Source organism: Meles meles, chromosome 8 (genome assembly GCF_922984935.1).
Source record: "Meles meles chromosome 8, mMelMel3.1 paternal haplotype, whole genome shotgun sequence".
Lineage (NCBI taxonomy): Eukaryota > Metazoa > Chordata > Mammalia > Carnivora > Mustelidae > Meles > Meles meles.
Window position 1 is genome coordinate 18,036,343 of NC_060073.1, and position 22,065 is coordinate 18,058,407.

The window sequence follows — 22,065 nt, forward strand, 5'->3', positions numbered from 1 at the left end:
CGGCAAGGCTTAAAAGACAATGCAACCACCAAGCCGACACTGCAGGAAATATTAAGGGGGGTCCTATAAAAGAGAAAAAATCCTAAGAATATCATTGAACAGAAATATAGAAACAATCTACAGACAGAAAGACTTCAAAGGTAACACGATGTCAATAAAAAACTATCTCTCAATAATCACTCTCAGTGTGAATGGCCTAAATGCGCCCATAAAATGACACAGGGTTGCAGATTGGATAAAATGACAGGACCCATCCATATGTTGTCTACAAGAGACCCATTTTGAACCTAAGGATACACCCAGACGGAAAGTGAAGGGATGGAGAAGTATCTTTCATGCCAATGGGCCTCAAAAGTAGACCGGGGTAGCGACTCTCATATCAGATAAATTAGATTTTAAACTAAAGACTGTAGTCAGAGATACAGAAGGACACTACATAATTCTTAAAGGGACTATCCGCCAAGATGATCTAACAATTGTGAATATCTATGCCCCCAATATGGGAGCACCCAATTACATAAGAAAACTATTAATCAAGATAAAGAGTCACATTGATATGAATACAATAATAGGAGATCTTAATACATCTCTGTCAGAAATAGACAGATCATTGAAGCAGAAAATTAAAAAAGAAATAAGAGCATTGAATGAAACATTGGACCAGATGGACCTCATAGACATATACAGAACATTCCACCCTAAAACAACAGAATACTCATTCTTCTCAAGTGCACATGGAACCTTCTCCAGAATAGACCACATACTGGGTCACAAAGCAGGACTCAACCGATACCAAAAGACTGACATTATTCCCTGCATATTCTCAGATCACAATGCTTTGAAACTGGAACTCAATCACAAGGAAAAGTTCAGAAGGAACTCAAACACCTGGAAGCTAAAGACAACCTTGCTTAAGAATGCTTGGATCAACCAGGAGATCAAAGATGAGATTAAACAATTCATGGAAACCAATGAGATGAAGACACTTCTGTCCAAAACCTATGGGATACAGCAAAGGCAGTTCTAAGGGGAAATACATAGCTATCCAAGCCTCCCTCAAAAAAATTGAAAAATCCAGAATACACCAGCTGTCTCTACACCTTAAAGAACTGGAGAATCAACAACAAATCAAACCAACTCCACACATAAGAAGGGAAATAATCAAGATTAGAGCAGAGATCAATGAGGTAGAAACCAGAGATACAGTAGAATGTATCAATGAAACTAGAAGCTGGTTTTTTGAAAGAATCAATAAGATCAATAAACCATTTGCCACAATAATCCAAAAGAAAAGAGAGAAAGCCCAAATTAATAAAATTATTAATGAAAAGGTAGAGATCACAACTAACACCAAGGAAGTAGAAACAATCATCAGAAATTATTACCAACAGTTATAGGCCAACAAGCTAAGCAACCTAGATGAAATGGATGCATTCCTGGAAAACTACAAACTCCCAAAATTGAACCAGGAAGAAATTGACAACCTGAATAGACCGATATCTAGTAACGAGATTGAAGCAGTGATTAAAAACCTCCCAAAAAACAAGAGCCCAGGACCTGACGGATTCCCTGGGGAATTCTACCAAACTTTCAAAGAAGAAATAACACCAATTCTCCTGAAGCTGTTCCAAAAAATTGAAGCAGAAGGAAAACTTCCAGACTCTTTTTATGAAGCCAGCATTACCCTGATCCCCAAACCAGGCAAAGACCCTACCAAAAAGGAGAATTTCAGACCAATATCACTGATGAATATGGATGCAAAGATTCTCAACAAGATCCTAGCAAACAGGATCCAGCGCACATTCAAAAGATTATCCACCATGACCAGGTGGGATTCATCCCTGGGTTGCAAGGTTGGTTCAACATTCGCAAATCAATCAATGTGATAGAACAAATCAATAAGAGAAGAGAGAAGAACCACATGGTCCTCTCAATTGATGCAGAAAAAGCATTTGACAAAATCCAGCATCCGTTCCTGATGAAAACGCTTCAAAGTATAGGGATAGAGGGAACATTACTGAACTTCATAAAATCTATCTATGAAAGACCCACAGCAAATATCATCTTCAATGGGAAAAAGCACGCAGCCTTCCCATTGAGATAAGGAACACGACAAGGATGCCCACTCTCACCACTCTTGTTCAACATAGTATTAGAAGTTCTAGCAACGGCAATCAGACAACAAAGAGAAATAAAAGGTATCCAAATTGGCAAGGAAGAAGTCAAACTCTCTCTCTTCGCAGATGACATGATTCTTTATATGGAAAACCCCAAAGACTCCACCCCCAAACTACTAGAACTCATACAGCAATTCAGTAACGTGGCAGGATACAAAGTCAATGTACAGAAATCAGTGGCTTTCTTATACACTAACAATGAAAATACAGAAAGGGAAATTAGAGAATCGATTCCATTTACTACAGCACCAAGAACCATAAGATACCTGGGAATAAACCTAACCAAAGAAGTAAAGGACCTGTACTGAAGGAACTACAGAACACTCATGAAAGAAACTGAAGAAGACACAAAAAGATGGAAGACCGTTCCATGCTCTTGGATTGGAAGAATAAACATTGTTAAAATGTCTATACTGCCTAGAGCAATCTATACTTTTAATGCCATTCCGATCAAAATTCCACCGATATTTTTCAAAGAGCTGGAGCAAATAATCCTAAAATTTGTATGGAATCAGAAGAGACCCTGAATTGCTAAGGAAATGTTGAAAAACAGAAACAAAACTGGCGGCATCACGTTACCCGATTTCAAGCTTTACTACAAAGCTGTGATCACCAAGACAGCGTGGTACTGGCATAAAAACAGACACATAGACCAGTGGAACAGAGTGGAGAGCCCAGATATGGACCCTCAACTCTATGGTCAAATAATCTTCGACAAAACAGGAAAAAATATCCAATGGAAAAAAGACAGTCTCTTCAATAAATGGTGCTGGGAAAACTGGACAGCGATATGTAGAAGAATGAAACTCGACCATTCTCTTAACACTGTACACAAAGATAAACTCGGAATGGGTAAAAGACCTCAACATGAGACAGGAATCTATCCTAGAGGAGTCTATCCTAGAGGAGAACATAGGCAGTAACCTCTTCGATATCAGCCACACCAACTTCTCTCAAGATATGTCTCCAAAAGCCAAGGAAACAAAAGCAAAAATGAACTTTTGGGACTTCATCAAGATCAAAAGCTTCTGCACAGCAAAGGAAACAGTCAACAAAACAAAAAGGCAACCCACGGAATGGGAGAAGATATTTGCAAATGACAGTACAGACAAAAGGTTGATATCCACTATCTATAAAGAACTTCTCAAACTCAACACACACAAAACAGATAATCATATCAAAAAATGGGCAGAAGATATGAACAGACACTTCTCCAACGAAGACATACAAATGGCTATCAGACACATGGAAAAATGTTCATCACTAGCCATCAGGGAGATTCAAATTAAAACAACATTGAGATACCATCTGACACCAGTTAGAATGGCCAAAATTAGCAAGACAGGAAACAATGTGTGTTGGAGAGGATGTGGAGAAAGGGGAACCCTCTTAAACTGTTGGTGGGAATGCAAGGTGGTGCAGCCACTTTGGAGAACTGTGTGGAGATTCCTTAAGAAATTAAAAATGGAGCTTCCCTATAACCCTGCAATTGCACTACTGGGTATTTACCCCAAAGATACAGATGTAGTGAAAAGAAGGGCCATCTGTACCCCAATGTTTATAGCAGCAATGGCCACAGTCGCCAATCTGTGGAAAGAACCAAGATGCCCTGCAATGGATGAATGGATATGGAAGATGTGGTCCATATACACGATGGAGTATTATGCCTCCATCAGAAAGGATGAATTTTTTTGAAGCAACATGGACGGGACTGGAAAAGATTATGCTGAGTGAAATACGTCAAGCAGAGAGTGCCAATTATCATATGGTTTCACTTATTTATGGAGCATAGCAAATAACATGGAGGACATGGGGAGATGGAGAGGAGAAGGTAGTTGAGGGAAATTGGAAGGGGAGATGAACCTTGAGAGACTGTGGACTCTGAAAAACAATCTGAGGGCTTTGAAGGGGCAGAGGGTGGGAGGTTAGGGGAGCCAGGTGGTGGGTATTATGGAGGGCACATATTGCATATTTATGCACCATAAACAATGAATTCTGTTATGTTGAAAAGAAATTTTATATATATTTTTATATATATATACATATATATATATAAGAAAAATAGAAAAACCATCTCTTTCAGGAAGTGTGTGACTTAAGTTTTTGCTGAGCATCCATGTGGTCATCTGCAAACCTATGTGTAACACAAATATGTTATATATGAAAGCAATAATATTGTGTATCAGTGAGGACATGAACAAAAAGATGAATGAAACAGGAGTCCTGATTTGGATCCAAATAAAAATAAGACTTTAGAATATAATACTCAGGACTCAGGTCAATGGCAAAAAGAAAAGTATGCAGATTTTTTTTTGTATAAAACTGTATCTTCTTTATTTTGCATACTTTAATCTCAGAACAAAATACACAGAAAAAAAAACACAATACACATCCAAACCCCTTGTCAAATATCAGAAGGGATAGGGCTTGAGGGCCTTCTTTCCTGCCTCAAAGACAGGAGGAAGAAAAAAAAAAAACCCACTAGACATCAGCAGAGGGAACCAGGTGAACAGGGCCACTCCAGGCTGCTGGGGAGCCATGGGGACACTATAGAGAGAGCTCAAGGTCTGCAGGTAGAACTAATCTACTTCTTCCATGGGAGAGGCATCCTCATCACCCTCAAGGGGGAGCATCTCATCAGGAACAGCAGCACTGGGTTCCTCTGCTGTCACTTCATCTTCATCAATGCCAAGGCCTAGCTTAATCATGCGGTAGATGCGGTTGGAGTGAGTCTGGGGATCCTCGAGTGAGAAGCCAGAAGAGAAGTATGCAGATTTAAAAAGAAGAAAACCTGAAATTCATAAAACTGACTATTCCTTTATACTTCTTCAACTCCTATATCAAAAAATTTCAGATGAGTCTAAAGTTTTAATATAAGATATACAACCTCAAAAATGCTTTAAAAATTGGCTCAGTTGGTCAAGCCGCTGCCTTGGGCTCAGGTCATGATCTCGGGGTCCTGGGATCAAGTCCCGCATCAGGCTCTCTGCTCGGCAGGGAGCCTGCTTCCCTCTCTCTCTCTCTCTCTGCCTGCCTCTCTGCCTACTTGTGATCTCTCTCTCTCTCTCTGTCAAATAAATAAATAAAATCTTTAAAAAAAAATTAACTGCTGAATTCAGGAACACTGAAAAGAAATTTTTAAAAAAGAAAACAAAAAAAATTAACTTCTGAAAAACAGTTTAAGAATATTTTGGTATAAGTGACGTGGAAAAATCTTTCAAAATAACAACCCAAAACAAAATTAAATATTAAATTTAAGAATATTTTTTTCATGCCAAAAGGATTCCACAGACTATACAAAAGTTAAAAACACATCACAAGCCAGAAAGACAATTGTTGCATACACAACAATAAAGGGATCCTTTCCTCAGAATGTAATCATCATAAAAATCACTATGGAAAAGAACAATGATTGAATGAAATATGGAAAAGCATTTATAGGTGATTCACAGAAAGAGGAATATAATCATATTAAAGATAAACTTGATAATATGAAAAAGGTTACATTTTAATCAGATTATTTTCTTCCATGAATATTTATCAGGTATGGCTTGTTGAGAATGTGGACACAAACACTCTCAAAGACTGTGAGAAGCCCTTAGCTACTACTACAGTCTCAAGCATGACAATTTGATAATAGCTATGAATACTGACATTAACTATCTGATCATTGTTTCAAATACATACATCAACAATTCCACTCCTAGGAACTCATACTTGCACATGTTCACAAACATATACTTATTGCAAAAAATTTTTTGTAGGAAAAGGTTAGTAAAAACATGAAAAGAAATGAATACATTTATTTTAGTAAATGTTTATGAGTAATATGGAGTACAAGAAAATCTAAGAGATGTTATGGACTAGTATGGAATATCTTCAAAATGTTGCAAGAGATTTCACTTATATGTGGAATTAAAAAAAAAAAAAACAAAAAACAGTGAAGGGGCACCTGGGTGGCTCAGCGGGCTAAAGCCTCTGCCTTCAGCTCAGGTCATGATCCCAGGGTCCTGGGATCAAGCCCCGCATCGGGCTCTCTGCTTGGCGGGGAGTCTGCTTCCTCCTCTCTCTCTCTGCCTGCCTCTCTGCCTACTTGTAATCTCTATCTGTCAAATAAATAAATCTTGAAAAAAAAAAAACAAACAAACAGTGAAACAAATAAAACCCAGAAATGTACTCATACATACAGAGAACAAACTGGTCATTGCCAGAACAGAGGGGGATGAAAGGATAGCAAAAATAGGTGAGGGGAATGAAAGGCACAAAGTTTCAGTGATTAAATAAATATGTCACAAGAATGAAAGGACAGCATAGGAAACACAATCACAAACAACATAGCAACTTTGTATGGTAACACATCAAAACTACCCTTATCACGATGAGTATCTTTTAATGTACATGATTGTTGACTCATTATGCTATATTCCTAAAACTACTGTAATGTTGTATGATACCTATACTTCAGTTAAAAATTAGAAACAAGCAAAACTATGCCAACTTAAAGGTTTATGTTTACAAAAGAAGTTGCATAATAAGGGCAAACATTTAAATACACAGAGAAAAAACTACATACATATATATTTAAATCGAAATGCATTTGCAAAGTTTTTGCCTCATGAGTCTTTAACAGACCAAGACTAACTCTGGGGAAGAGGGGAAGAGACCACACTTGAGAGAGAAGTAGGTAATTTATTTAACATTGTTTCCAATTGTGTAAGATCTACTCTTATACTCCTTATTATTATCCATTACACTCCAATTTTTCTTATAAAAACACTTATTTTATATCAAAGGCAGCAGAAATTTAATATATAAGACAGTCCATACTTCATTAAATATTATAAAGAGTATAATAAAAAGATTACCTTAAATGAAAAGAATCTAATGAAAATAATACACATCTTAGAAAACAAATTTTAAAACATAACTTAATTAAAAATTATTGAAATCATATTAAAATTTCCTCACTAATTCATTACCCATTGCTAACTCCTTGAGATAAAGGCATTACACCTTTCTAAATAAACTGATCAACAAGACACTATAGCCCCCACATTCTAGCAAGAAGGGAAATGTTATTATAGCACAATCATCCTGTTCATCCTTTAGTTAACTTAATTCACTTGAAACAAAAAGAGTCTTAATCATTTTAAGAAGACTTCTGCATATTCTGAAAATGGGATCCAATGTAAAATAATTCTCTTCATGGTGGATAATACACTTATCTACTAAAAGACATGATATTTCTTCTCCAGAGCTTCTTCATAGCATTTGTCATCTCAGAATTTCTCAGCGTGTAGACCAGTGGGTTCAGCACTGGGGTTATGACTGTGTAAAACACACTCAATGATTTGTCAATGGGGAAGGTCTTAACAGGTCTTGCATACATGAAAATACATGGAACAAAGAAGAAAACCACCACAGTGATGTGGGAACCACAGGTCTGGAGGGCTTTCTGTCTCCTTTCTGGACTAAGGTTATTTAGAGAGTGCAAGATGACACCATAAGAGATGAGTAAGAATGCAAACACAATAGTGCAGATCATCCCTCCATTGGCCACCACTAACAGGCCAATGACATATGTGTCAGTACACACCAGTTTCAATAAGGGGTACATGTCACAGGAAAAATGGTCAATGATATTGGGACCACAGAATGGAAGCCCATAAACAGTGCTAACCTGAATTACTGAATGGAGAAAACCTCCCACCCAGGACACTACCAGCAGCACAACACACACCCACTGCCTCATGATCACCAAATAATGCAAGGGCTTGCAGATGGCCACATAACGGTCATAGGCCATCGCCAGCAGAAGAAAGATTTCTGTTGCACCAAAAAGGTGCCCTGTAAATAGCTGAGTCATACAAGCATGGAAGGATATTGTATTTTCTCCAGACAACAATTCTGAAATCAATCTGGGGCTAACGGAAGATGAATAAATGACATCCATAAATGATGTTAGCAAGAAATAAATACATAGGTGAGCCCAAGGTCTTACTGAGACTTACAGTCACCACAATAAGCAGGTTTCCTACCACAGAAAAAATATAGAAGAGCAAGAACATAACAAAAAGGACCTTCTGTTCCTTTGGATACTGGGTGAAGCCCAAGAGGACAAAGTAAGTTACATTGTTTCTTGGTTCCATCTAGTCTGCATAGGAGCTGACTTCTCCTATTAGAAGGAAGTGATCTACAAAACAAGGGGGAACACTTTTAAATGCATTACAAGATTAATCTTCTATTGACTCATTCAACTAAAAGAATGCGGAAGGCATATCTGTTTCTGTCAAATGTGTAATGGACGTTATAATTTCCAGTTGAACAAGCCACGGCTTCCTCCTCTCCATGATAGCATACATAATAATCACCAATTAAATAAGTCCCATTACAAAAATAGTCACACAATGCAAAGATCAGGGGTAGGAATACATTACCAAACATCAGTCAAGGAAGGCTTCCCAGAGCAGCAACGCTTTAGCTGAGTTTCAAAGGAAAAGAGGAAAAACAAAAGACGGCAAGGGAATTCCACACAAAGGTGCACAGTTACAAAAGTGAAATACTTGAGACCCATTTAGGGTAACTGACATATTCAAAGTGAATGGATCAACTAGGAATGGAAGATCACTGCCTTCGACTGTCTAATCCCTCACTGAGATTTCCTTCTTATGGTCATTGGTTGGATATGTCTCCTCTTCCTGACCAATAAATGGGAAAGCATACCAGTGTTGTGCCTCTTCCATTTTTGAACTTCATATATACAACATCTCTACCTATGGATATCTCCAACTAGATATCATTCCAGGACTTATGAAATTAAATTTTAATTTTCCACGATAAACATAGGAGTTTTCAGCTCACTAAATGGTACCACTTTCCACATCATTGCTTAGACAAGAAATATCACAGTGTCCTCCATGCATTTCTTGATCTCATATCACATACTGATACCTTTAACAAATCCTTTCAACCCCCTTTAAAATATATCACGAACATAATCATTTTCCTTCCCCCCTCCCTTCTCTCTCACTGCACTCTGGATCCTGCCACATCCCTCACTTCGCATTCTTCCAACAGTTTGTTGTCCTGATGCAGCCAAATGGTCCTTTTTAAATCTGATTCTGATGTATCACTCCACTGCTCACAATACTACAGTGGATTCCAATCAGTCCTTCACAACTTAATGAATCACATTTGTATTAAAGTAAAGGAATTATAATCCCCATTAATTCTCCAGTGTCACACATTTTTTAGTGATAAAACTAGGATTAGAATCCAAGTTTGCTTTATCTCAAAGTAATCTACATTTACATAATAAAGAAAAGTCATACACTTGCAAAGCCTGGTCTCTGCTATTTTTTGTTTGTGTTACCTTGTGTGGGCATATCCACAATCTGAAGGAACACATTTTACTCATTCGCAGGGACCTGGAATTTTTCTGTCATCCAGTTTGACAAGAGAGGGCAAAAAAACTGCATTATTACTTGAGGATAATACTTCGACTCTCTATATCCTCCATGGAGCCTTCCGAATATTCAGAAGATGTTTTTATTTACATTGTAGATAACTTCCTAGGAATTCCAGGGTCTAAAAGAAAAACAAAATATTGGTACATTAGGATAATTTCTCAAAAAGACAAGTACACCCCATATTTACATAAGAAAGGAATAGCTAGTCATTTCCCAGGGAGATTTCTCTCAAGTAATTTCTTCCCTACTAATTTCTAAATACGAAAGTATCATTCAACCCTTTAGTCATCATTATTCTGTCCTGTTAGCATGCTCAGATTAGCTGATTTGAGATTTTTAAGAGACATTCTTATGCTTTTCATTAGGTAATGCGTTAAGCTTAACAGAAACCTCCTAAAAAATGACTATCAGTTGTTAAGAGCATAGTATCTTCTTCCCAACACAATCAAAGACCACTGGGCATTTTATCCCTTCTAACCACATTCCTCATTAAATCCTTGAACTGGAAAGTGTCCAAGACTGATTCTTGCTTAATTAAATTCACTGGAAATTTCCACAAACAAAACAAAACAAAACAAACAAAAAAAAAAACTTTAAAAACAACCTGAGGGTTTTGAAGGGTCAGGGGTGGGAGGTTGGGGCAACCTGAGGGTTTTGAAGGGTCAGGGGTGGGAGGTTGGGGGAACAGGTGGTGGGTAATAGGGAGGGCACGTTTTGCATGGAGCACTGGGTGTTGTGCAAAAAGAATGAATACTGTTACGCTGAAAAAATAAATAAAATGGGAAAAAAAAAATATCTCTATAAAGATACTGTTAGGCCAGGTGCCTGGGTGGCTCAGTAGGTTAAGTGTCTGCCTTGGGCTCAGATCATGATCTCAGGGTCCTGGGGAGGCGGCATCATGCTCCCTGCTCAGGGAGAGAAGCCTGCTCTTCCCTCTCCCACTCTCTCTGCTTGTGTTCCCTCTCTCACTATGTCTCTCTCTGCCAAATAAATAAATAAAATCTTTTAAAAAAAATACTATTAGGCCAAATCACATGATTAGCATCAGAAAGAGGTAATGAAAATAAACAAACAAAAAACATACCTTTAGAACCATTGTAAAACTACTACCAATTCAAGAACAAAATTTCATCCCAGCCATTTTGTGTTAGGAAAGATTAATTCATCGTATATTTCCTCTTGTCATAGCAAGTTTTCCTATCCTTTTATTTAATAATCAATTTTAGTGTGGTTAGACATTTTATTTACTCACAGATTTCGGCATAATAACTATTTGTTAAAGTAATAATTTCTTTAATTTGGAGTTCCTATTTACTGCCAGGAAACATACTGTAAGGACATAGCCATTAATGAAATAGAGGAAAAAATTATACAAAAGGTCCTTCCTGCATGGACCTTATATTCTCATAATAGAATCAGACAGCCTTCATCAAGGCTAATAATAAGTGAACAGGGTAGTCATGGAGATTTCTACTATGGAGAAGTTGATCAGGGAAGGCCTTCCTTCGAAGGTAAGGTTAAAGCTGCAATGCAAATGATAGATAGTGGCTATGATTAGAAACACTGTTATAGGTAGTAAAATTAAGTAAACATCCTAAGTAATTTGTTCTCACTTCACTGATGGCATGACCTATATGTACAAAAGGCTAAGTTTTCACAGGGATTTTTAGCCCATTGCTATGTGAAAAGGAGGTGGGAGCGTGGGCTCACTCATCTTGTGCCCAGTTATACTGGGAAAGCTTTCAACCTTTCCCTGTTTAGTATGGTGTTAACTACAGATATGTCATATATAGCCTTTATATGTTGAGGTAAATTCATTCTATATCCAACTTGTTAAGATGGGTTTTTTTTATTTTGCTCTGTAAATGATTTTTATTTTACCTTTTAGTATGTTTACAGAGCATCTAATTTCTTGTTCTACTGGCAAAAGTATGTAGAATTTAAATTATTTTTGAAACTTCTTTCAAAGTTTAAATTTATTTTTAAGATAAATAAAATATTTTATCTTGCCTTAATTTACCTCTTCTCCTGTGGACTCTATTTCTTTATGTAAATCAGTTTCTTTTTATCTCTTTTTTCTTTTATTTCCTTTTTAAGTTTTTTTTTATTTAAATTCTAGTTAATTAACATATAGTGTAGTATTAGTTTCAGGAGTAGAATTTAGTGATTCATAACTTACATATAACACACAGTGCTCATCACAAGAAATGCCCACCTTAATATTCATCACCCATTTAACCCATCCTCCACCTTCCTCCCCTCCCCAACTCTCAGTTTGTCTCTATAGTTAAGAGTCTTTTATGGTTTACCTCCCTCTCTTACTTTTCCCCTTCCCCTATGTTCACCTGCTTTGTTTCTTAAAATCCACATATGAGTGGAATCATACGGTATTTATCTTTCTCTGACTGACTTATTTCCTTTAGAATAATGCACTCTAGATCCAACCACCTCACTGCAAATGGCAAGATTTCATTCTTTTTTGGTGGCTGAGTAATATTTCACTTTGTGTGTGTGTGTGTGTGTGTGTGTGTGTATCCACACCATATCTATTTTATCCACTCATTAATCAATGAATATTTGTGCTCATTCTATAATTTGGCTATTGTTGATAATGCTGCTATAAACATCAAGATGGATGTGCCCCTTCAAGTCAGTGGTTTTTGTGTCCTTTGGGTAAATACCTAGTAGTGCAATTGCTGTATCATAAGATAGTTCCATTTTAAGTTTCTGAGGAAACTTCATACTGTTTTCCAGAGTGACTGCAACGCTTTGTGTTCCACCAACACTGTAAGAGGGTTCCTTTTCTCCCATCCTCACCAACACCTGTTGTTTCTTGTGTTGTTCATTTTAGCCATTCTGAAGGTGTGAGGTGGTTTCTCATCACTGTTTTGATTTGTATTTCCCTAATGATGAGGGAGGTTGAGCATCTTTTTATATGTCTGTTAGCCATCTGGATGTCTTCTCACCATTTCTTGACTGGATTATTTTTGGGTGCTCAATTTAATAACTTCTTTATAGATTTTCAACACTAACTCTTTATCAAATATGTCATACACAAATATCGTTTCCCATTCCAAAGCTTGCCTTTTAAATTGTTCCCTTTGCTTTCAGATGTTTTTTGGTGAAGTCCTAATAGTTCATTTTTGCTTTTGCTTCCTTTGCCTCTTGAGATGTGTCTAGTAAGAAGTTGCTGCATCAGAGGCCAAGGATGATGAGCAATGGTCATTGCTGCCCATGTTTCCCTCTAGGATTTTGATGGATTCCTGCCTCACGTTTAGGTCTTTCATCCATTTTGAGTTTATTTTTGTGTATGGTATAAGAAAGTTTCATTCTTCGGCACGTGGCCATCTAAATTTCCCCAGCAGCATTTGTTGAAGGGACTGTTTTTTTTTTTCCCTTGGACATACTTCCCTGCTTTGTCCAAGATTAGTTGACCATAGAATTGAGGTCCATTTCTGGATTCTCTATTCTGTTTCATTGATCTATTTGTCTGTTTTTATGCAGGTACCAAACTGTCTTGATAAATACAGGTTGAAGTCTGGAATTGTGATGCTTCCAGTTTTGGTTTTCTTTTTCAACATTACTTTGGCTATTTGGGGTCTGAATCCACTGTTAACAGCAAAAAAAGAGACCAAGAGAATGAGTGTCCATGCAGATGAGTTTAAGCCAAAGGTTTATGTCATGCATGAGTGGTCTATGACAGTGGAGCCACACACAGACAGCCACACTGTAAAGAGAACCTGAATGGTTGCAAGGACAAAGCTTCTAGCACGTACCAACTGAAAGAGGAAGCCTTATCCCTATCACTTGTGACAATTTCATAGTACAGAGGTTTGCACATGGCCACATGGATACTCAGCAAAGACTTCAGCCACATACTTCCTGAAAGAGATGGTTTTTCTTAAAGCAAAAGTAGAAAGCAACATTTCAGGGGCCATGGATGGAGAACAGCGGGTACCTAGAAGGCATAACTCACACAGGCAGAAACAGAAGCAGTATTCAAGGTCATGAAAGATAACTTGCTGATGAAAAGATCTACTCATGGATAGCAGTTCTCAATACTAGAAAGCTGTAAACTCTTCCTAAATTAATCTCTTAAATTGAATCTTTTTAAAAATAAAATTGTTTTGTATCTAAACTATTTTAAACTTATTTTTTAATTATTTTATTTAAACGTATTTTAATTTGTCAATTTATTTTAATGTTAAACTAATTTATTTCAATGTAAAATCATTTTTTATTTTAAACTTCTCTTTGAAAAGTAAATATACAAGAATAGGCATAAATCTGAAAAAAAAAATGAGGTATATACAAAATGTGTTACATATGAAAGCAATTTTATTGTGTACCAACTGGGACATGAATAGAGATCAATGAAACAGAATTAAATCTTAGATGGGATCCAAGTGTATATGGAGTTTTAGATATAATAGGACCTCAAGTCAATGGCAAAAAGAAAATTATGAAACTATTTTAAAAACCCTGAAATTTAGAAAACCAACTAAAAAATCCATACCTCTTTAATGCCTATATAAAAATAAATTCTAGATGGATCAAAAGTTTTAATGTAATTATACAGGCACAACAATGCTTTAAAATTAAGATCTAAAAAAGCAGTTGAATATTTTGGTATGAAGGAAATGGGGAAAGTCTTTTTAAGCAAGATATATAAGCCAAAAATAACTTAGTATTAAATTAATAAGGACATTACTTACATGCCAAAAGCATTCTATAATGTATACAAGTATTAAAACACATCACAAGTTCAATTACAGAAAAATATCAATTACTTATACAACAGTAGAAGAGATCATTTCCTCAGTAAAAGAAAGAACTCTAATATCAGGATGGAAAAGATCAACAATTACACAAAACAGATTAAAAAAAAAGGTGATTCACTAAACACATGAAAAGATACCCAAACTCAATAATATGAGAAAGATTGCAAGTTCTCTGGTTGCTTTATACCATGAGTATGTATCTGGGGGTGGTTGTTGAGAATATGGACAAACATACTTTCACAGACTGAGCAGCAGAGTAGCTATTAGTACAATCTCAAGGACAACAGTTTGCAATAACTATGAAATTCAACATTTAACTATCTGACCATTGACTCAAATACATTCCTAACAATTCCTCTCCTAGGAACTCATACTTGCACATATTCACAAACACACAATTATAAAATTCTTCATTACTGAAAAAAGTAATAACATGAACAGGAATGGAGATATTTATTTTAGTATATATTTGTAAGGGAGTAACATGGAGTATAAGAAAAATGAATGGATCTATATGGACTAGTATGGCATATCTTCAAGACGTTGCAAAAGATTTCACTTTTATGTGGAATTTAATCAACACACCAAAACAAACAAAAATAAAAACAGACTCTAAATACAGAGAACAAATGCCTGCTGCCAGGGGGAAGGGAGTGGAGGGATCAGGGAAACAGGTGAAGGGGCTGAAAGGTACAATAAAATAAATAACTCACAAGAATGAAAAGCACAGCCTAGGGGGTATAATCAATAATATTGTAGGGACTTTGGCTGGTAACGGATGGTAACAGATGGAAACTACACTTTTCATGATCAGCATTCTGTAATGTACTTTTTGGTTTATTGCGTCCCAGGCTTTTTTAAGAACAAAGTGATGAATGATGCAGGGATTTAAAAAAGAGCATCTTTGAACTTTGACTTCCCTCCAACTAGTCCCCTCAAAATCCCTGCCCCCACATCTTTTGTGTTCCCAAATCCTTTCTTAGTGAATGAAGAACTTGATCCGAAAGCCCTGAGACAAACCCCAGGTACTTGTTCCCTAGCTCTCCCCTCTCCTCTGCCCCCCCCCAATTACTGGGAAGGGCCAGCACCTCAGTTTGAACGCATGGGAGAGCCCAGAGTGGTGACAGACCCTGAGGGAAAGGCTCCACCCTCAGGGAAAGGAATCAAGGAGTATAGGGTAGTAAAGTGGGGGCCCCATAGCCTGGGGTACCTAGCTGGGCCCTGGTGCTGAAAGAAAGGATACCGGTACCCCTGAAAAAAGAGACCCAGCAGTCTCAAAATCCTATCTTGGCCAGTAGTCCCTACTGATGACCATTGCAGAAGTACACTCAGACCACATTCTTCTCATGCCCCAGCTGCTGGGCAATGGGGCTGATCTGAACCTGGGTGGGTTTCAGGCACTACAGGAACATGTTTTCCAGGTTACCTCATATGGTGCTCCAGACTTGTTCACTTGCTCCTTCCGACCTGCACAGGAGTCCCTGCTTTGTACATCTCCTGCAGATTTTTGTTGTTGTCAGCTTCTACCACCCACTTCTGCATCAGGGTCCACAGCTTACATGTGTTGTAGAAACTGAGGTGCTGAGGCTCAAAGGGGCAGATAAGGTTATTTGGTGAAACACCTTCCCAAAAGAATCTTCAGGGTGAGCCCCAAATGGGCCTGGGTATATCCTAGAGTGATCTTCTGCCTCAGGGGCTTGGCAGATGGTTTCAGGTCTTTCTGCAGAACTTTGATGTCCTGGGACTCTGCAGGTTTTGCTCCAGCTTTTCCTCTGCTCAGGGAAAGCACCCTTGGAGCTGGCTCTCCACCTGAGCTCCTACCTTGCCCTCCCCTGAGAGGTCTCCAGGCTACCTTGGAGCACCCACTCCACCTTAACCTCATGGCCACAGTATGCTGTCCTTCTGCAGAACTCATATGGCAGGGAGGCACAAGGGAATCCCCCAAAATTCCGCATCTGGCCCAACCCCTGATTCAATTCCTGACCCACCAGGAGGGTAACAGATGGTCAGCCAGGTGAAAGGGTTAACCCAGTAGGGCTCTAGCCCTCCTGGCCCACCCCGTCCACTCCCACCCCTTGTGGATACAAGAATGCCAAGTCAGAGGCCAGGCATCCTGCCACGGGGAACAGAGTGAGCCCAAGCTAAGGGATCTGGAAAAATGAGGGCTCTCCAAAGGACTACTCAACACCTCTCTCCCTCCCTAATCCCACCCACTATCATGATGTACGTAACTGTTGAATCACAATGGTATAAACCTGAAACTAGTGTAATATTGTATGTCAACTATATTTCAATTAAACATAAATCAATGGGGTGCCTGGGTGGCTCAGTGGGTTAAGCCTCTGCCTTCCACTCAGGTCATGATCCCAGGGTCCTGGGATCTAGCCCTGCATCAGGGTCACTCTCAGCAGGGAGCTCGCTTCCCCCTTCTCTCTCTGCCTGCCTCTCTGCCTACTTGTCATCTTTGTCTGTCAAATAAATAAATAAAATCTTTTAAAAAATCAATAAACAAAGCTATTATAAAGTTAAAAGTTTATTGATAAAAAGTTCAATAAGAAAGCATTTATATACATACAGAAAGACTCACACATAGATATTTAAATTTACACTTCCATTTGTAAAGATTATTACCTAATGAGCTTAAAGATACAGATCAAGCAACTGCCTCTGGGGAAGAGATTTGGAAACAATGCTGAGAGTTAAACAGAACTTTATCCTACACATTATCTCTTTTTGTAAGGCTTTCAATATTATTATTTTTATCTATTTTTGGCTATTATACTTCAATTTTTCTTATGTAAACTAAAAGTATTAATCTAAATATTTTATGTAAAGCAACCAAAAATTAATAAAGAAAACTGTGCATAGCATTATTTCAAATAATATAAAAAGGATAAACTTAACTGATAGAATTTAAAAAAAATAATACTGTCTGAGAAAAAGTTTTTAAAAAATTTTTAAATAACTACAAATTAGTGTAATCATATAAATATGTCCTCAGTGATTCATTACCTAATATGGATTCCTTGCTATAGAGGCATCGCACATTTCTAAGTAGAGATTGACAAGGTGTTATGGACCTTATATTCTAGCTGCAAGGGAAATGGTTCATACATTAATAATAATTTACTTATATTCTTACAAATAAAGTCAAAATCAAACTTAAGAGGACTTCTACAGTCCAAAGATATAGACCCTAAAGTCAAATAATTCTCTTCATGGTGAATAATACATTTATCTACTCAAAGATATAATATTTCTTCCCCAGAGCTTCTTCATAGCATTTGTCATCTCAGAATTTCTCAGAGTGTAGATCAGTGGGTTCAGCATGGGGGTTATGACTGTGTAAAACACACTCAATGATTTGTCAATGGGGAAGGTCTTAGCAGGTCTTACATACATGAAAATACATGGAACAAAGAAGAAGACCACCACAGTGATGTGGGAACCACAGGTCCGGAGGGCTTTGAGCCTCCCTTCTGGACTAAGGTTCTTTAGAGAGTGCAAGATGACACCATAAGAGATGAGCAAGAGCACAAACACAATACTGCAGATCATCCCTCCATTGGCCACCACTAACAGGCTAATGACATATGTGTCAGTACAGACCAATTTCAATAAGGGATACATGTCACACAAAAAATGATCAATGACATTGGGACCACAAAATGGGAGCCTATAAACAGTGGTAACTTGAATTACTGAATGCAGAAAACCTCCCACCCAGGACACTACCAGTAGCACAACACACACCCACTGCCTCATGATCACCAAGTAATGCAAGGGCTTGCAGATGGCCACGTAACGGTCATAGGCCATTGCCAGCAGAAGAAAGACCTCTGAGCCACCAAAAAAATGTTCTGTTAATAGCTGAGTCATACAACCATGGAAGGATATTGTATTTTCTGCAAATAACAAGTCTGAAATCAATCTGGGAGAAATAGAAGATGAATAAATGACATCCATAAATGATAAGCTAGCAAGAAAAAAGTACATAGGTGAGTCCAGGGACTTACTGACAGTTACAGTCACCACAATGAGCAGGTTTCCTACCACAGTCAAAATATAAAAGACTAAGAACATAACAAAAAGGATCTTCTGTTCCTTTGGATCCTGGGTGAGGCCCAAGAGGACAAAGTAAGTTACATTGCTATTTGGTGCCATCTAGTCTGCATTAGGAACTGACATCTCATATTAGAAGCAAGTGATCTACAAAAGAAAGGGGAAATTTTTAAATGCATTATAAGATTGCTCTTTTTTGACTCATTCAATGAAAAAATTGTAGCAGGAGTACCTGTTGATGTCACATGTGTCACAGACATTGTGATTTCCAAGTTGAATAAGTCATGGTTTCCAACACTCAGTGATCGCGTACGTAATAATCACCAATGTAATAAGTGATACTATAAAAATAGCTGCACAGAGTGAAGGTCACAAGCAAACAGTAGTCAGAGAAGGCTTCCCAGAGGAAACAATGCTTTAACTGAGTTGCAAAGGAAAACTGAAAGGCAAGAAAAGAAGGCAAGGGAATTCCATGCAAAGGTACACAGTTTATAAAATCATAAAACTAAATACTTGAGGCCCCTTTAAGGTAATTGACATATTTGAAGTGAGTGGATCAAACTAGGAATGGAAGTTTGCAGCCCTGGATTGCATCTTCCCTGAGACTTCTTTCATAGGATCTTTGGTTGGATATGCCCTCTTTTCCTGACCAATAAATGGGAAAACACTCCAGTGTTGTGCCTCTCCCTTAATTTTTAAACTTCATATATATATCATCTCCAAATCTGGACTTTTCCAATTGGATATTAATTCAGTACTTTTGAAACTAAATTTTTAATTTTCATTAAGAAACAGGTTTCCCATCTAATTAAATAGTACCACCTTCCATATCATTGCTCAGACAAGAAATATCACCATGTCCTTCATGCCATTCTTGCTCTTGTATAGTTTACTGATATCTTTAATAAATCTTATTAACCGCCTCTAAAATAGATCACTAACTTGATCATTCCCCTGCCCGCACCACTTCTGGTCCACTGCACTAGCCTCCCACAACACCCCTCCCCTTTCGTTCTGGCTTCTATCAGTTTGTGGCCCTGATATAGTCCAAATGATCCTTTTTAAATCTGATTCTGACCTGATAATGCCACTGCTCACAACAACTATAGGGGATTCCATTCACAGGCTCACAATTTAAGGAATCACATTTCTATTACAGTAACAAGGACTATATAATCCTCATTTCATAGTTGAAAAACAAGGCTCAGAACATCTAGTTAATTTTTCCAAAGTCATTCATTTTTAAGTGATAAAGCTAGAATTGCAATCCAAGTTTGCTTTATCTAAAGTAATCTTTTACATAATAGAGATACTCACACAATTGCAAAGCCTGGTTTCCACTATTTACTGTTATTGTTATTCTTACCTTAGGAAAATACATCCACAATCTGAAGGAACACTTTTTACTCATTCACAGGAACCTGGAATTCTTCTATCATTCAGTCTGACAAGAGAGGGTAAAAAGCTGCATTATTACTTCAGGACGTATTTTATTTCACTCAACTGCCTGTCCGTTCTCTCTGTGGAGTCTTCTGGTTATTCAGAAGGTTGGTTTTATTTGTACTGTAAATTACTTCCTAGGACGTCCAGGGTCCACACAGAAATCAAAAATTTAGCAAATTAGTAGACGTTATCAAAAAGACAAGGAATTCCTATCCTTATGTAAGAAGATAGCAACCAGACATTCCCAAGGGAGTCTTTTCTCAAGTAACTTCTTTCCTACTAATGTCTAAATAGAAAATATCATTCAACTCTTTAGTCAACTTCATTCTGTCCTGTCGGTTTGCTCAGATTAGCTGACTTGATATTTTATGAGACATTCTTGTGCTTTTCTTTAGGTAATGCTGTAAGCCTAACAGAACCCTCCTAAAAATATTTATCAGTTGTTAGGAGCACAGCATTTTCTTCCCAACACAAGCAAAGATCGCTGAACATTTTATGTCTTCTAACCAAACTCCTCATTAAGTTCTAGAATTGGGAAGTGTCCAAGACTAATTCTTGCTTAATTAAATTCGCTGGGAGTTTCCACAAAAACTTTAAAAATATCTATAGGAAGAAGGTATTTGGTCAAATCACATAGTTAGGGTCATAAAAAAATATATATCCTTAGAACCATTGTAAGACTACCACCAATCAAAAATAAAATTTCAGCCCTGCCATGTTGTGTTAGAGAAAATTAGTTTATCATCTATTTCCCCACTTCTCATAGCAAGTTTTTCTTTCCTTTCATTTAATAGTCAATTTATGTTACCTTGCAGTTTGGTTACATGTTCTAGATATTTATTCACAGATTTAGACATAATAGTTATTCAATTGTTATTTTATATATATATTTATATATAAATATTTATATAAATTTATATATAAATATATGCTTGCTCCTACATCAAGGAGCAAGAAATAATATAAATAATATATAAATATAAATAACATTTATATATATATTTATATATAAATATAATATAATTTATATAATTTATATATATATAATTTATATATAAATATAATATATATTATATATAAATATAAATATTTATATAAATATATATATAAATGTTATTTATATTTATATATTATTTATATTATTTCTTGCTCCTTGATGTAGGCCTATATTGGTATAAATTTCCCTGTTAGAGGAGCTTTTTGCTGCTTTACAAAGAATTTGGATTGTTCTATTTTCATTGTCATTTTTCTCCATGTATGTTTTGATTTCCTCTTTGATTTCTTGCTTAACTCCTTTATTGTTTAGTAGCATGTTATTTAACCTCCATATATTTGTGTTCATTCCAGGTTTTTTTCTTTCTTTTTTTTTTGTGGTTGATTTCTAGTTTCACAGCATTGTGGTCAGAAAAGATGCATAGTATGATTTCAGTCTTTTTTAATTTGTTGAGACTTGTTTTGTGGCCTAACAAGCAATCTCATCTGGAGAATGTTCCATGTGAACTTGAAAAGAATGTATATTCTGCTGTTTTAGGATGGAATGTTCTGAATATGTCTGTTAGATCCATCTGGTCCAATGTGTCATTCAAAGCCACTGTTTACTTGTTGACTTTCTCTTTGGATGATCTGTCTATTGGTGTGATTGTGGTGTTAAAGTCCCCAACTATAATTGTTGTATTAATTGTTGTATTATTTATTACTTCCTTTATGTTTGTTAATAGTTGCTTTATGCATTTGGATCCTCCCATGTTTGGTGCATAAATACTGACAACTGTTATGTGTTCTTGTTGGATTATTCCGTTTGAGGGTATAGTGTTCTTTCTGTTTCTGTTAACAGTCTTTGTTTTAAAGTCAATTTTTTCTGATACAATTATTGCTACCTGGCTTTCTTTTCACTTTCATTTGCATGGTAAATGTTTTTCTATCCCTTCACTTTCAATCTGCCTGTGTCTTTAGGTCTGAGATCAGTCTCATGTAGGCAGTATACAGATGGGTCTTACGTTTTTTGTTCGTTCTTTTTTTTTTTTTCCTAAAGATTTATTTATTTATTTATTTGACAGAGATCACAAGTAGGCAGAGAGGCAGGCAGAGAGAGGGGGGAAGCAGGCTCCCTGCCAAGCAGAGAGCCCCATGCGG

General features: G+C 36.9%; 1 protein-coding gene and 2 pseudogenes across 1 annotated transcript; all 3 read right to left on the reverse strand.

Annotated features, from left to right (window-relative positions):
• Positions 1-7,398: 7,398 nt before the first annotated feature.
• Positions 7,399-8,326, reverse strand: LOC123949278 (annotated as a pseudogene).
• A 7,190-nt stretch (positions 8,327-15,516) lies between these two features.
• Positions 15,517-17,543, reverse strand: LOC123948652 (annotated as a pseudogene).
• Positions 17,544-17,661: 118 nt separating this feature from the next.
• Positions 17,662-18,591, reverse strand: LOC123949358 (olfactory receptor 4A47-like). The gene has a single exon (XM_046016771.1). It carries the CDS (start codon positions 18,589-18,591, stop codon positions 17,662-17,664), a length of 930 nt encoding a protein of 309 aa, XP_045872727.1.
• Between the last annotated feature and the right edge of the window lie 3,474 nt (positions 18,592-22,065).

What these genes read in the sequence shown, in the direction of transcription:
- LOC123949358 (XM_046016771.1), bottom strand. Translation starts at nt 18,591, where the DNA reads ATGGCACCAAATAGCAATGTAACTTACTTTGTCCTCTTGGGCCTCACC.